This window comes from Trichechus manatus, unplaced genomic scaffold, assembly GCF_000243295.1.
Source record: "Trichechus manatus latirostris isolate Lorelei unplaced genomic scaffold, TriManLat1.0 scaffold00010, whole genome shotgun sequence".
In the NCBI taxonomy this organism is placed as follows: domain Eukaryota; kingdom Metazoa; phylum Chordata; class Mammalia; order Sirenia; family Trichechidae; genus Trichechus; species Trichechus manatus.
In genome coordinates this window covers 30,263,129-30,280,234 of record NW_004443946.1, presented here as the reverse complement: position 1 = coordinate 30,280,234, position 17,106 = coordinate 30,263,129, and the positions used below count along the sequence as shown (strand labels likewise).

The 17,106-nt window shown below is 40.8% G+C and overlaps 2 protein-coding genes across 5 annotated transcripts in view; one reads left to right on the top strand and one right to left on the bottom strand.

Moving 5' to 3' along the window:
• Positions 1-6,905, bottom strand: part of SAMD15 (sterile alpha motif domain containing 15) — a 20,087-nt gene extending 13,182 nt beyond the window's left edge. Inside the window, exons 1-2 of one of the 2 annotated variants that reach the window (XM_004371076.2) lie at positions 5,199-6,905; positions 4,105-4,203 (exon numbers count right to left, since the gene is read on the bottom strand). In XM_004371076.2, coding sequence (XP_004371133.1) covers positions 4,105-4,203; positions 5,199-6,905 — 1,806 coding nt within the window. Of the gene's footprint in view, positions 1-4,104; positions 4,240-5,198 lie in introns of both variants that reach the window. The other variant, XM_023726404.1, reaches the window with a different exon arrangement.
• A 287-nt stretch (positions 6,906-7,192) lies between these two features.
• TMED8 (transmembrane p24 trafficking protein family member 8) overlaps positions 7,193-17,106 on the top strand; it is a 34,605-nt gene continuing 24,691 nt past the window's right edge. Inside the window, exon 1 of one of the 3 annotated variants that reach the window (XM_004371075.2) lies at positions 7,193-7,404. In XM_004371075.2, the coding sequence (XP_004371132.1) occupies positions 7,287-7,404 (118 nt within the window). In that variant the 5' untranslated portion in view covers positions 7,193-7,286. Of the gene's footprint in view, positions 7,405-10,360; positions 10,414-17,106 lie in introns of those variants that run through there. The other 2 variants (XM_023726405.1, XM_023726407.1) reach the window with 2 other exon arrangements.

Sequence of the window (17,106 nt, the reverse complement as noted above, 5' to 3'; positions counted from 1 at the left end):
AGCATATAGACTGAATAGGTATGGTGAAAGGATACAACCTTGACACATACCTTCCTGACTTTAAACCACTAAGTATCCCCTTGTTCTGTCTGAACGACTGCCCCTTGGTCCACATAGAAGTTCCTCATGATCACAATTAAGTGTTCTGGAATTCCCATTCTTTGCAATGTTATCCATAATTTGTTATGATCCATACTAGCCATTAGAGAAATGCAAATCAAAACTACAATGAGATACCATCTCACCCCGACATTACTGGCACTAATAAAAAAAACAGAAAATAACAAACACTGGAGAGGCTGCGTGGAGATTGGGACTATTATGCACTGCTGGTGGGAATGTAAAATTGTACAGCCACTATGGAAAATGATATATGGCCTCCTTAAAAAGCTAGAAATAGAAATACTATACTATCCAGCAATCCCACTACTAGGAGTATAAGGGCTGTCACACAAATAGACACATACACACCCATATTCATTGCAGTATCATTCACAGAAGCAAAAAGATGGAAACCAATGTCACAAAACAATCTGTATAAATTTTTGAATGAGAAACTAATTTGTGCTGTAAATTTTCACCTAAAGCACAATAAAATTAAAAAAAAAAAACAACTCATCTAATTCTGAAGACTATCCAACTTTTGGATCCACAGAGGTAGAGCATTTATAGGCATGGGTGTACTTAGTGAATCCACAGGTGTGTTGGGTAGTGCTGCTAAAGGAAAGGTTACAAACAAGATTACATCTGTGAAGCTTTGTAAAGTGTAAAACACTACAAATGGAGGGTACTGTTATGCCAAGAAGCATAATCACGGACTGTTGATGCTAGAGAGAGCTTAGGAAACTGAGGCCTGGAGAGGTTAATGTCACTTATTTCAAAGCTAGGCAGCAAAGTAAAGTATTCACAAAGTAAAGTATTATAATGAAATGTGCAAAGACCTAGAGATAGAAAACCAAAAGTGAAAAACATGCTCAGCATTTCTCAAGCTAAAAGAACTGAAGAAAAAAATTCAAGCCTTGAGTTGTAATACTGAAGGATTCTAAGGGGAAAATGTTAAATGATGTAGGAAGCATCAAAAGAAGATGGAAGGAATACGCACAGTCACTGTAACAAACAGAATTGGTCGATGTTCAGTTATTTCAGGAAGTAGCATATGATCAAGAACCAATGGTACGGAAGAAAGAGGTCCAAGCTGCACTGAAGGCATCAGTGAAAAACAAGTCTTTAGGAATTGATGGAATACCAACTGAGATGTTTCAACACACAGATGCAGTGCTGGAGGTGCTCACTCATCTATGCCAAGAAATTCAGAAGAGAGCTACCTGGCCAACCGACTGGAAGTGATCCATATTTGTACTCATTCCAAAGAAAGGTGATTCAACCGAATGTAGAAATTATTGAACAATATCATTAACATCACATGCAAGTAAAATTTTGCTAAAGATAATTCAAAAGCAGTTGCAGCAGTACATCAGCAGGGAACTGCCAGAAATTCAAGCTAGATTCAGAAGAGGATGTGGAACGAGGGATATCATTGCTAATATCAGATAGATCCTGGCTAAAAGCAGAGAATACCAGAAAGATATTTACCTGTGTTTTATTACCTATGCAAAGGCATTCGATTGTGTGGATCATGACAAATTACAGATAACACTGCAAAGAACAGGAATTCCAGAACACTTAATTGTGCTCATGAGGAACCTGTACATAGATCAAGAGGCAGCTGTTCGAACAGAACAAGGGGATATTGAGTGGTTTACAGTTAAGAAGGGTGTGCGTCAGTGTTGTATTCTTTCACCACACCTATTCAATCCGTATGCTAAACAAATAATCTCAGAAGCTAGACTGTATGAAAAAGAACCTGGCATCAGGACTGAAGGAAGACTCATTAATAACTTGCATTATGCAAATGACACAACCTTTCTTGCTGAAAGTGAAGAGGACTTGAAGTACTTACTGATGAAGATCAAAGACCACAGGCTTCAGTATGGATACACCTCAACATAAAGAAAACAAAAATCCTCAAAACTAGACCAATAAGCAACATCAGGATAAACAGAGAAAAGACTGAAGTTGTCAAGGATTTCAATTTTACTTGAATCCACAATCAACCGCCATGGAAGCAGTAGTCAAGAAATCAAAAGATGCATTGCATTGGGTAAATCTGCTGCAAAAGACCTCTTTAAAGTGTTAAAAAGCAAAGATGTCACTTTAAGGACTAATGTGCACCTGACCCAAGCCATGGTGTTTTCAATCTCCTCATAGGGGTGTGAAAGCTGGACAATGAATAAGGAAGCCCGAAGAAGAACTGATGTCTTTGAATTGTGACGTTGGTGAAGAATATTGAATATACCATGGATTGCCAGAAGAACAAACAAATCTATCTTGGAAGAAGTACAGCTGGAATGTTCCTTAGAAGCAAGGATGGCGAGACTTCATCTCACATACTTTGGACATGTGATCAGGAGGGACCATTCTCTGGAGAAGGACATTCGCTTGGGTCAGCAAAAAAGATGAAGACCCTCAATGAGATGGATTGACCCGGTGGCTGCATCAGTGGGCTCAAGCATAACAATGATTGTGAAGATGGCACAGGACTGGGCAGTGTTTCATTCTGTTGTACATAGGGTCGCTATGAGTCAGAACCAACTTGACAGCACCTAACAACAACAACAATAGGCCGCAAAGCAGGTAAAATATATATGGTGTTATGTAAGTGCCAAATGAGTGCTGGAGACAAAACATGTGAGCTTGGGAGGAGAGATTACTGTGGGCAGGGAAGGTTAGGAAAGACTTTATGGGAGAGATGAGAATTGACCTGGGTCCTCAAAGATGATTAAGATTTATATTAGTAATATAAGAGAAAGTGGATCTGAACAAAGATGCAGAAGGAAGGATGCACAAGACATGTTTGTGAAAGTGTGAATTAGACCTGTTAGGCTGAAGCAGAAGATTCACAGAGAGGTGTTATAGGGGAGTGAATGCTGGTTGGGAAAAACTTGTGGTGAGCCTTGAATCCTAAACTAAGGAGTTGAGACTATCTTGTAAGCAGAGGGGATCCAGTGAAAGTTTCTGAGTAGAAGAATGATATACATAGTTGGAAGGTGAGAAACAAAAAGCAAAGGCGTTGAATCCAAAGGGTCCATGGTAAAAGCCTAAAACAGGAGTGTTCCAGGTATGAGGGGGTGTCTTAGTTATCTAGTGCCACTATAACAGAAATATCACAAGTGGATGCCTTTAACAAACAGAAATTTATTCTCTCACAGTTCAGGAGGTTAGAAGTCTGAATTCAGGGCACCACCTCCCAGGGAAGGATTTCTCTGTCGGTTATGGGGGAAGGTCCTTGTCATCAATTTTCCCTTGATCTAGGAGCTTCTCAGCGCAGGGACCCGGGGTCCAAAGGACGCAGTCCACTCCTGGCACTTCTTTGTTGGTGGTATGAGTTCCCTCTCCTCTCTGCTCTATTCTCTCTTTTATATCTCAAAAGAAACAACCTAATCCTGTAGATTGAGTCCTGCCTCATTCACGTCATACCCGTTGCCACTGAGTTGATTCCAACTCAAAGTGACCCTACAGGACAGAAAAGAACTGCCCCATAGGGTTTACAAGGAGCGGCCGGTGGATTGGAACTGCCAACCTTTTGGTTAGCAGCTGAGAGCTGCTCTGTCCTATAGGGTCACTATGAGTTGGAATTTATTCGGCGGCAACAGGTTTGGTTTATTAACATCATAGAAGTTAGGATTTACAACACATAGGATAATCACATCAGATCATAAAATGATAGAGACCACACAATACTGGGAATCATAGCCTAGCCAAGTTGTCACAAATTTTTGGGGGACACAATTCAATCCATAATAGGGGATAATAATCTGGACAAATGGGATTGGACAAAATCAGATGATATAATCACTACAGAAGGAACTGATAATTTTCGGTATATTTGTGGGGATCAAAGGAGAGGATCCTTTGATTCTGAGGGAGTGGGAGTATGACGACACCACTGACAGAAACGGGGACTGGTTGGAAGAGAAGGAGGTAGGTTTGAGACAGATGGTAGTATTGTTACACTGCTCTATAGGGACACTGTGTATAACTCACCTTCATGTCCTCAAAATTTGTTATCCCCATCTGAGGGAGGTTTGAGCAGTTTACATGGATAAGTTTCCGGCCACTGATGAAGTTTGTGGTAAAACACCCCTGTCAGTACAACAAGAACATCACTCGAAACATGTACTGCAAGTAGCAGGGGGAGAAAAAGAAAGAGAAGAAAGAAATCATGTTTGTCTCCAGTTCTATACTAAGAAAAAATTTTAATTGTATTTTCCACCCTAATAATACATTTTTCCCATCTAAGCTCCTGATTAAATTTCATACTGCTAATTCAGTTCCTTAATTGTATTTAGAAAATTCAGTACACTATATGTAAGTATAAATTAGAGTTCATAAACACAGTTGTATCATCTATGAACATAAAAAGAATAAGATATTTATCTGGCAGTACTTGGTAGCTATGTGAGAGTAGAGTTGGATATACCAATCTGTAATAAGTGGTCTTTTCCATATTACATACATGGAGGTTCATGTAAACTTTTTTGACATGCTACAGTTAATGCTTCTTCATGCTTCAATTACATTTTTAAGTGGGGAAGGTATAAAATATTTCAATTCTTGTGTTGTTTTATGGTACCTAAAAACAAGAGTTGGCATCAGTAAAATAAGAGACTACTCCATCTTTTAAATAGAACTGTTTTTGGTTAATTGGCTAATTAAGTTAGTACTCTTAGGTACCCATGATACATACGACATATTTGAGGCAGACACTATAAATAGTACAAGTTCAAGGTAAGGGAGCTGCCACTAAACCAACTTGACAATACCAAAAAGCCTACCTTGAAAAAAAATCTATCAAGAATCCAGTTTTCTATGAAAAGAAGCCTACATAAGTTTCTTGGTCTTTGAGGATTGCAGAGAAAAGTTTGATCACTGAGCTGAAGAGGGAAAAAAACCAAACATGATGCCATCCTCTCTTCCCAAAATATAAGCATTGGTGGCAAGGCCAAAATTAAAATCCAAATTACTTCTAGGACTTTTCTACACTCCTAGTGAAGAAGAGGCAAGAGCTCAGGAAGGCTAGATGATTACGTAGAAGAGGTTGAAAGCATGTGATTTCAAAAAATGTTATTTTTGTATACCTTGTATTGAGGGAAGCCTAGCTGGCTAATCCACTCTGCAACGTCCTTTGGGCTCCATTTAAGATACTCAAATTGTAGCTTCATCTTTTTTTCTGGCTGGGTTTCTTTATCTTCAGGTACCAGTTCCTTCATCTCTTCAGATAAATCTACTACTTTATTTTCACTAAAGGACTTTTCTAAGTCCCTTTGAGACTCTAAGGATTGTGCACTTTCATTTTCTTTAATGGTATCACTTAGCTTAAGTGTTTCTTTAGAATACTCCTCATCTGTTTCTGTTAATCCTGCATCACTTTCTCTGTAAAACTCTAAAAGAGAATCTTTAGTTTCTTTTTTTGATAACTTTCTTGTTTGATATTTGGGGTGCTCTAGCTCACTGGCTTCTCCAGAATACTGAAACTTGATTGGTTCTAATCCATCATCCTTAGAAGAGTCTACATGTGTCTCTCTTCTAAATAGTGGCTTGGCTTCATCTGGTAATCCTAGACCTTTCTCCCCAGTTGACTTTCTTTGTGTCTCCTCTGGAAACTCTTCTTTGATCTCTTGTGGTAGCACTAGATCACTCTCCTTTGGTGGTACTGGAATTTTTTCCTTATTTGACTTTTCTCTTGTCTCCTCTGAAACTTCTAGTTTGGTCTTTTCTAGTGGCCCTAGATCTATTCCATCAATTGGTTTTCTTGATTTTTTCTCAGGAAAATCTGATTTGATCTCCTCTAGCGGCTCTGGGACTCTCTCCTTAGTTGAGTTTCTTCGTGTATCTTCAGTAGACTTTCTTGGTTTCTGCTTCGGAAACTCTGGTGTAGTCTGCTCAGGTGGCTCTGTCCCTTGCTCCTCAGTTGACTTTCTTCGGGTTTCCTCTGGAACCTCTGGTTTAGTCTCTTCTGGATGCTCTAGACCTGCTTCAGTAGACTTTCTTGGCTTCAGCTCTGGAAACTCTGGTGCAGTCTGCTCAGGTGGCTCTGTCCCTTGCTCCTCAGTTGACTTTCTCCGTGGTTTCTCTGGAATCTCTGGCTTAGTCATCTTTGGTGACTGTAAATTTGTTTCTTCAACTGATTTCCTCGGAGTATCATTTCGAAATTCTGGTTCTGTCTGCTCTGGAGGCTCTACAGCTATCTCTTCATGTTGCTCTCTAAGTGATTCCTCTGGGACCTCTGGTTTGGGCTCCTCTAGTAACCCTAATCTTGTCTCACTGAGTGTGGCCCCTAGAATCTCAGGGTTGGCTTCCTTTGGTAGCTCTAGATCTGTTTCCTTAACTGACTCCATGAGTACATCCTCTGTAACATCTGGTATGGTTTCCTCCTGTGACTCGAGGTCTGGTTCCTCAAGCTTTTCATCCATAGGGACTTCCAAATCTCTGAAGAGCTCTCCTCCCATCTCTCCCGGTGTCTCTTGGGGAATCCCTGGCTTAGTCTCACTAGATAGGTCTACATCTGACTCCTTGGAAATTTCTTCCTCGGGCGTCCTGGCTGGTGTCAGCTGTACAGCATTATCTGGCGGCCCCTCTTCGAAGTCATCTTCCTCAGTCTCTGAGGAGGTGTCTGGCTGTGGCTCTTGGTCAGTCTCTACGGATAGCTCCGGGCCTGCCTCTGCAATGGTGTCTGGTTCGGTAACTTCAGCTATTTTAAGAAATTCAGGCAGTTCAGGTCTCTCGGAACTCGGGTCCTCATCTTCATCGGATCCGGAATCGTAATCTTCTGGGACCTCAGCCATTACGCAGTTCAGCGGATGCGCCCACGCCTCCTAGCAACCCCAACTTCCGACAGCGTCTCTATGGATACCACGGCTTCCGGAAGTGTCTTCCTGAATCTTCCCCAGGTTTTGTTTGTTCTTTTAAGCCTGGACTTTAAAAATCTGCCATCGAAAGCACGTAATAAGCATCCTCACGTACGCGTCGCTGTCTCCGTTGACTAGAGCTCCTGCGATCGCTCCAGGGCTGGCGCGCTTTGCGCTCGGCAGCCGCGGCCTCTTTTCCGGCCAGCGGGCTTCGCTCGGCTCTTTTCGGTAGCGCGCGGCGGCCGCGCTCGTTTGCTTTCGGCTTTTTCCGGAGCTACTCGCGGCTGGCCGCAAAAACGCTTCGGGCGCGGGCTACAGATGTCGGACCCGCAGGCGGCTGAGGGGAAGGACTTGTGGAGCCCCGCAGCCCCTCAAGGGTCGGCCGGCGGCATCCAGGACGGCCCGGGATTGGAGGGGAGCCAGGCGGCCGCTTCAGGTACGCAAGGCCGGGGCGCCAGCGGGTGGGTGCCGCCCGGCCTCAGGGCCCGTCACCTCTGCGCGAGTCTCGGCAGAGCTCTGCCCCGGCTTCCCGGCGGAGCCGACGCGCCTCGGCAGCCCCTTCGTGCGCCAAGCCCCTGTCTTCGCTCCTGCCGGAGCCCCATTTGCCCTGGGGCGCGACTCCTTGCCTCCGCGGCTGCCAGCACCTGGGCCCTAGGCTTCGCTGGAGGTTATTTTCTACTTCTGTTTGGAAATGGCTTGGTTCCTGTCCCGCTTCCTTTCTCAGATTAGCCCAGATGGCAGCGAAAGGGCTGCTGTACCCCTGGCTCCTCTTCAGTCGCAGCCCCGGTTCGGATCCCATCGCGGTACTGCTATCACACCTTGGCCGCTGAACTGAACCCCACTGGCCTCGCTGCCCCTTGCTTCTGGTTCCCCACCCCTATTCCCACCACTGCCCCTGCCCCCGCCTCTCCGTGCAGGTCTCTGTCCCATCCGGGTCGGTAGCCTCACCTTCCTCAGTCCAGAATTCCTTTCTCTCTAGCCTCCCTGCACGTAGGAGCCCCTCGCCTCGCCTGGGTCCTGTCCATCTCTTTGAGTGAGAGATGAAAGCAGAGATAGAATAGGTAGGGTCATTTGAGTGAACGTAGTAGCTAGAGCAAAGGCAGGAAGTAGAGGCTAAAAATAGGAACTTCTGCGACCTGCCTAGTTCTCCAGGACCCTACTCCTTTTCTTGTTCAAGACAGTTACCATTTTTACCCACACAAGATACTCCATGTGAATGACTTCAGTGTCCAAATAGTAAAGGCTCCATCTGCCACACTTACTTTTCAGGCCTTTTAGGTCACCACACAGAATGAAATTAAAGGGATGTCTTTTTTGAAATGCAGAAGGATGCCGAGATCTCATTAGGTGGTTGTTGTTGGGTGCTATCCAGTCGATTCCGTCTCATAGCGACCGTATAGGACAGAGTAGAACCGCCCCATAGGATTTCCATAGGTGATCTTTACCTGACGAGACCTGGTGGCGCAGCGGTTTAAGCGCTCTGCTGTGGGTGGTTGGAATCCAGCAACCGCTCTGTGGGTGAAAGAGTGACAATCAGCTTCTGTAAAGATTGTAGCCTTGGAAAACCTATGGGGCAGTTCTGCCCCGTCCCGTAGGGTCGCTATGAGTTGGAATTGACTCCATGGCAACGGGTTTGGTTTTTGGTAATCTTTACCGGAGCAGATCGCCAGGTTTTTTTGGTTAGCGGCCCAGCGCTTAACCATTGCACCGCCAGGGCTTCTCTCATTAGGTACCAAAACCAAACCAAACCCGTTGCTGTCGAGCCGATTCTGCTCATAGCGACCCTACAGGACAGAGTAGAACTGCCCCATAGGGTTCCCAAGGAGCAGCTGGTGGATTTGAACTGCTGACCTTTTGGTTATCAAATATAAGTTAATTTTTCAGGTCTAAAATTAAAATGGACACCATAAAGTATAGCGATTTAGGAATTTTTGTGGGCCCACAGTATCTGGGTTGGATTCTGAGTCCTCAGTTTGCTAAGTGACCTTGGGCAAGTCATTTAACTTTTCTGTGATTCAGTTTTCTCATCTGTAAAATGTGGATGCTAATAGTACATGCTTCATAAGATTGTTGGGAGGATTACATGAGCCATTATGTATGAGGCACTTGGTGCCTGGCCTGTGTTGTTTTGGTTAGCTGCTTTCAAATAGATTCTGACTCATAGCAACCCCATGTGACAGGGTAGATCTGCTCCATAGGGCTTTCTTGTCTGTAATCTTAATGGAAGCCGATCACCAGGCCTTTCTTCTGGTAGTACTGCTGGGTGGATTTGAACTAGTTCATGATACATGTTAGTGTTATCCATTGTTACGATAATAAGGTCTAGTTTTTGCTCACCTAGACTCTTCTGCCAGAGGAAGTTTGGAGGTGTTCCTGGATGTTTATCTTCCAACATTGTGACTTTCTCTTCTTACTTCTATCCCAACTGTCTCCCACCTCCTAATGCTGCTCCACTCTCGCTCGCTCTCTCTCTCTCTCTCTCTCTCACACACACACACACACACACACACACGCACGCACGCACGCACGCACGCACGCATGCGCGCACTCACACACACACACCCCTGTGAATCACCCAGCTCTTTCCTATGACGTTACATTCCCTGTTGGTTTAAAACATCTAACAATTTTTGTCTTTTTCTTCTTATAAACTACTTTATGCTTTGTATTAAGTTCAAAGCGTGTGGCATATATTTAACATATAGCAACAGAAATTCTAAGAATAATTTCTGAAAGATTAAGCAAATAAACACTCAGTAAAGTGTGTAAGATGCCCTGGTGACACTGTGGTTAAGAGCTAGGCTGCTAACCAAAAGGTCGGCAGTTTGAATCCATCAGCTGCTCCTTGGAAACCCTATGGGGCGGTTCTACTCTGTCCTGTAGGGTTGCTGTGAGTCGGAATAGACTCATGGCAACGGATTTTTTTTTAAGTGTGTAAAAGGAGTCCTGGTGGTGCATTGGCTAGGTTGCTAACTGAAAGACTGGTGGTTCAAACCCACTAGGCACTCTTCGGGAGAAAGATGTGACAGTCTATTTCTGTAAAGATTTACAGCCTTAGAAACCCTATGGGGCAGTTATACTCTGTCCTATAGGGTTGCTGTGAGTCGAAATCGATTCGATGGCAGTGGGTTTGGTTTTTTTTTTTGGTTTAAAGTGTTTAAGTCTCATAAGCACCTGTCCCTTGCATGTATCAGTATTTATAAATTAAGCATGTTTTTACTTCCCTTCTAGATCCTTGTGCCCTTATTGGCTAACATTCCCAAGCATTTTAAATATAAAGGTCTTAAGAGCACTCTAGGAATATATTGGAGGATAATGGGTTTGTCTTTGAGTGCTTTATTTTTTTCCTGACTTATAGCTGATTCCTGCATTTACTTTGTCCTCCTAGGACATTGGAAGAAATGCTTATGGTTACTTTCCTTCCTCCTGCCCTCGGAAAAGCACGGTGATAGTTTATTTCTTTTTATGCCATCTTGTTGTTATTGTTGGCTGCTGTTAAGTCACTGACTCATAGCTACCCCATGCACAATGGGATTGGACCTCTGTGCTCCGTAGAGTTTTCATTGGCTGATTTTGTGAAGTAGGGGTTTGTCATTGCAGCCCAGAGAAAACTCTTCCTCTTGAGGTTGCTAATAAAATAATAGTAATGATAGTCAACATGTATTGAGTGCTTAGTGTGTGCCTGAAAGTGTGGGGAAAGTTTTGCTTATATTATCTCATTTAATCCTGTCAACAATCATTTTCTCCATTTTACAGATGAGAAATTTACAGCTGAGAGAAATTAAGTTGTCGGTATAAGTTAGCTCTGGAGTTTTTACTGTGTATATGAAATTGTCACCTTGTTATGATGAAATTTACTATAATTTATTTTTATTGGCCAATTAATCAAGTATTGGTACTTGAGGACAGGTTATGGTCTTTGCCTTCAAGGTGTTTTCAGTTTAGTGAGATGAGAGTAGCACAGAAAAAAAAATTTCATAATTTAGAAAGAATTCAAAACATTTCATTATTGGGTGACTTTTATTACAATTCTTTATGTACTTACCCCACCCCCACCCCCAAACCTATGTGAGGGTAGGGACAGAATCTATCTTATCTAGTTATCTCCTGGAGTCCTTGATGTTGTGTCTTATAGATTCTGTAAATATTTGCCAGTTGCTGAGTTGGATTGTGAGAGAAAGTCTCAATACAAATATTTGGAAGAGTATCAACTGAACAGGATAAATTCAGGTTGAGATAACCAAGAATGTTTCTTGGGTGAGAGCATTGGTTCCATAGTGGGAGCAATTTTGCCCCCTCCCTGCTCTCTACCCCATGGGACATTTGGCAATGTTTGGAGACATTTTTGATTGTCACAACTGGGGGTGCTATTATTGACATTTAATGGGTATAGGCCGGAGATGACACTAAACATCCTCCCCTTCCCTCTCGTTGTGGGGAGGACAGCCTCCACAATAAAGAATTATCTAGCCCCAAATGTCAGTAGTGCTGCTGTTGAGAAACCCTGGGTTAGTGTTAAATGGGGTTGCAAAGCAGTGTAGAAATTCTACATTTGACTTGGCCCAGAGTTGTGTAAGCTTGGGAGTAAACTAAAAAAACTGGATCTCTCTGCCACCTTCCTCTGGAAAATAATTCAGTGAATAAACAACAGAGTGACTGAATGAGTGAGTGAAGAGTGAAATTGAAAGAGATTTCTCTCTCTCTCAGAAAACAGCGAGAAGAAATGGGTTAGATATTTAGTTGTTATTGAATAAAAGGTTTTGCTTTTTCATTGTACCTCGTTCTTTCATTGTAATTTTCCAGAATAACCGTAATTAGATTTTTAAAAATGTCCTAAGCAGAGACTACCCTTTGAAGGTCTTCATGTTTGTTAGCTGAGGTTTTGCTGAAAAGAAAAGTGCTTATGTTCTTCTGACCCAAGCTGTCTAGTAGTCACAGTGTTCTGTTTTATGAATTGTAATTGTTTTTAATTGTCTTTTATTTGGGACACCTGGGTTCTTCAGTCCCCAAGAGAAGCAATAAATCACTCTTTATATAGTGAAACTCTCTGAGGCATACCTGTTGCATCACTGAACGGCAGGTTATTTATTTATTTAGTTGTTTAGTTTACTTTAGCTTAGGGAGCTTTGGGGGAAAATAAAACAGAAAGTCTATTATGACCCTGAAATCTGCAGTAGAATTTAGTTTGGTGTATACAACTCCAAGAGCTATCAATGCCTTTAGACATTGAGGACTGGAAATGGGTCAGGTGAACTTGTTCATGGTTCTAATGTAGGACCTAGAGCAGTGCAATAGTCTTTCTGCAACAATGGAAATGTTCTATATCTGTAGCTATTTCAATTAAAATTAGGTAAAATTTAAAAATCAGTGGCTACTGTATTTGACTGCACAGAAGATTGGGAAGTCTATGCCAAAAAGCCCTTATGTTTTTTAGTTTTCTATTGTGGTTTTATGTTAAAACATTGTAAATTTGTCTGCCTGTAGCTATTTTTTTTCTCATAGTGGTTGTGTTTTTATGGTATTAATATAGCCAGTTAGTCCTGTCACAGTGTAATCTATAATAGTACCACCCGAGGTTTCTAATTTGAATGACCACTCAGGAGCATGATTACAAGGTCTCTGGATTTAGTTGGAACACAAACTCAGCCAATTTGTTTTCGTTTAAGCTTCTTAGGTCTTTAACCACGTAGCTTGCTTTTGGTTCCTCTGCACTTTAATTTAAAAGGCTGGGCTAACTATCTCTTTGCAGCGTATATAGTGAAGGGGAAGTCCTGTGAGACCTGTTCTAAAGAACTCTGACCTGATACTCAAATACTTTAGAAAAAAACCTGCTTTTTGATTCTTTTTTTAAGGAAAGTACAAAATACACAGAAAATTCAAATCTGTAGCATGATCAGAACATCCGAAACCATACTCTGGTAACATAGCAAGAAAACTCACATTCTAAATATTTTCAAATTTAAAATAAAATTATTTTAAGGAAGTTTCCTTTTTCCCCTCACTTTTGCTTTAGAGGCCTTAAGTTATAAACTGACTTATTCTTGAACTTCTATTTTCCCTTCATTCATTGTTTCTAAGACTTTGGCCATTCAAGTATCACAGTAATGATTTTTTACCGCATTAGAAAATACCGTTCTACTATTGTTTGGTTACTATCTTAGTTATCTAGTGCTGCCATAACAGAAGTACCACAAGTGGGTGGTTTTAACAAACAGAAATTTATTCTCTCACAGTTTAGGAGGTTAGAAGTCCAAATCCAGGGAGTGGGCTGTAGGGGAAGGCTTTCTCTCTCTGTCAGCTCCGGGAGAATGTCCTAAGGCGATCTTCATGTGGTATGGCAATTATCTTCCCTCGTCTCTGCTTCCTTGCCTAATCTACACTTTTTGTAGCTCAAAAGATATAGACTTAAGAACACCCCGCACCAATACTGCTTCATTAAGATAACAAAGAAAACCCATTCCCAAATGAGATCATAACCACAGGTATAGGGGTTTTGACTTATAACACATATTTCTGGGGGCACAGTTACTATCTTTTTTTAATTGACATTTAAAATTATGCTTCATTCTAAATAATATCTATATTACTGGTTTGATGTATCAGTTATGTTTTTCCTAATACATATTAACATAAATACGTACCTATTAAAATAAAATAAAAAAATCCCACTTAAACAATCTAAATTTGCAGAACTTGTCCTGTTTCTCTGGTCTCTTCTAAGAATATTTTCAGAATTGGTCTGTATTTCGCTGACATATTAAAAACAATACTGTAGAAAAATTGGCTTTTTCTTCTTTGTAGTTGTCTAAATTTTACTAAATAAATTTAGAAAACCTAAAAAGCTGTGTTCATAATTGTTTTCTCTCTCTATAAATCAGGACCGTATCTTCCATACTTTATACTTCTGGAAAAAAACTTATGTGTTTCTCCTTTTCTTCTGTGTCTTTCTGAATCTAGTTATAAGTTGTTTTACTCGTAGTTCTTACATAAACTACTTAATTTAAAAATAATATAGAAGATTCCTTTAAACTTAAAAATCAAGAGCAATATCTTTTTTCACTTTTGTTTCTGTACACACAATAAGCTGATAAGGTGCTATGAGAAGTGGCTCTTAACATATAAAAAAAGCTTAACCTAACTCTGGTGGCGTAGTGGTTAAGAGCTGCGGCTGCTAACCAAAAGGTTGGCAGTTCATATCCACCAGGCTCTCCTTGGAGATCCTATGGGGCAGTTCTGCTTTGTCCTGTAGGGTCACTATGAGTTGGAATCGACTCGACGGCAACAGGTTTGGTTTGTTTTTTTTTAACTCATAATAAGGAAAGTGGAAATCATAACTGCACTGAAATATTAGATTTTTTACCTTTTAGGTTGGCAAAGATCCAAAAGTTTAATAACTCATTGTGTTAGTAAGGGTATACAGAAACAACATTGCTGATGGGAATGTAAATTGGTACAGTTGCTTTGAAGGGCAATTTGTCAGTATATCAAAATTACAATGTATGCCCCCATAGACTCATTCTTTCCAGGAATTTATCCTATAGATTTATTCACATGTCTGTTTAATGACATAGACACAAAGTTATTATAGCATTGTTTATAACACTGAAAGATTAGAAAGAACATAAGTGGCCATGAGTAGGGAACTGGTTAAATAAATTATGGAGTATCCATCGAATGAAGTATTAATCAGCCATAGAAAAGAATGAGGAAGCTTTTTATGAACACTTACGGGAAGTCTGAGATATAAGTGGAAATAACAGTGCACAGTTGTGTGTTTAGTAACTCATTATTTGTGTAAAAAAGTAAAAAGAATATATGTATATATGAGTGTAAAAAGTACACATTTTTTTAATATGCATAAAATCTCTTGAAGAATATGCAAAACCTAGTAACATGGGTTGCTTTTTGAGATGGGGACTGAGGTATAAGGAGCTTTTCATTATATACGTTTATGCTTTTTGAATTTTGAATAATGTAGATATATTACCTATTCAGAAAAAAAATACATCATGAAATCTTTCACTGTGTTTATATCCTAAATTAGAGCCATTCTATACATCTCTATTGCCTCTCTGTTCGTTAGGAACTGACCTTTTCTGAGACTTTCTTTCAGATGAATTTTTATGAAATAAAGATTGTAAATCTCGTTGGGGATTAATTTTGTATTATCCTTTAAGCCTACTGCTGTTTGCCATTATTTTTGTGCTAATTTCATTTCTGTCTAAAAATTCAACCTTATGGACAATGGAACCAAGTAGAAATTCTGTAACTGAAATATACGGAGAGAAATTAAGAACTCTGTTGATGGGTTTATCAACAGAGTATTAGAACTGAAGAGAGAATAGTGAACTGAAGGATTTTAGAAGAAAGTACAGGCAGTCCCCAGGTTATGAACGCGATCCGTTCCTAACTGTACCTTTAAATCTTTAAGTTGAATTTGCAGGTAACTCAGAACAGGTGCATACATTTCTTATTTAGCCTTACTTTAGCGCAAAATGGGGCAATTCTACTCTGTCCTGTAGGGTTGCTATAAGTCAGAATCGACTCGAAGGCAACGGGTTTGGTTTTTGGTTTTTTTAGTGCAAGAAGGAGCCCTGGAGGCACACTGGTTAAGAGCTTAGCCGCTAACCGAAAGGTCGGCAGTTCAAATCTACTAGCCGCTCCTTAGAAATCCTATGGGGCAGTTCTACTCTGTCCTATAGGTCGCTATGAGTCAGAATCTACTCGACGGCAGTGGGTTTTGTTTTGTTTTTTTGTTTTTAGTGTAAGGAGGCTTGAAGCCTTTTCAGTGATTTAAAGTCTGCACATGACGCAAGTGAAGGTGATTGTGATGAAGAATTTGTTGCGAGTAGGGATTGGTTTGGCATTTCTCAAGCTGAAAGAACTGAAGAAAAAATTTCAAGACTCGAGTTGCAATAGTGAAGGATTCTATGGGCAAAATACAGAACGATGCAGGAAGCATCAAAAGAAGATGGAAGGAATACACACAGTCATTGTACCAGAAAAGAATTGATCGATGTTTAGTCATTTCAGGAGGTAGCATATGATCAAGAACCGAAGGTACTGAAGGAAGAAGTCCAAGCTGCACTGAAAACATTGGCAAAAAAAAAAGACTTCAGGTATTGATGAAATACCAGTTGAGATGTTTCAGCAAATGGATGCAGTGCTGGAAGTGCTCACTAGTCTATGCCAAGAAATTGGAAGACAGCTGCCCGCCCAAATGACTGGAAGAGATCCATACTTATACCTATTCCAAAGAAAGGTGATCCAACAGAATGCGGAAATTATCGAACAATGTTATTAATGTCACATAAAAGTAAAATTTTGCTGAAGGTCATTCAAAAGCAGTTGCAGCAGTATATTGACAGGGAACTACCAGAAATTCAAGCCAGATTCAGAAGAGGACATGGAATGAGGAATATCATTGCTAATGTCAGATGGATCTTCGCTGAAAGCCGGGAATACCACAAAGATGTTTACCTGTATTTTATTGACTATGCAAAGGCATTCGACTATGTGGATCATAACAAATTATGGATAACAATGCAAAGAATGGGAATTCCAGAACACTTGATTGTGTTCATGAGGAACTTGTACATAATCAAGAGGCAGTCATTTGAACAGAACAAGAGGATATTGCATGGTTTAAAGTCAGGAAAGATGTGTGTCAGGGTTTTATCCTTTAACCATACTTATTCAATTGTATGCTGAGCAAATAATCCAAGAAGCTGGACTATATGAAGAACGAGGATTCAGGATTCAAGACTCATTAACAGCCTGTGTTATGCAGATGACAAAACCTTGCTTGCTGAAAGTGAAGAGGATTAGAAGCAGTTACTGATGAAGATCAAAGACTACAGCCTTCAGTATAGATTGCACCTCAACATAAAGAAAACAAAAATCCTCACAACTAGACTAATAAGCAACATCATGGTAAATGGAGAAAAGATTGAAGTTGTCAAGGATTTGATTTTACTTGAATCCACAATCAACACCCATGGAAGCAGCAGTCAGCAAAGCAAACAACACATTGCGTTGGGCAAATCTACTGCAAAAGACCTCTTTAAAGTGTTAAAAACCAAAGATGTCACTCTAAGGACTAACGTGTACCTGGCTCAAGCCATGGTGTTTCCAACTG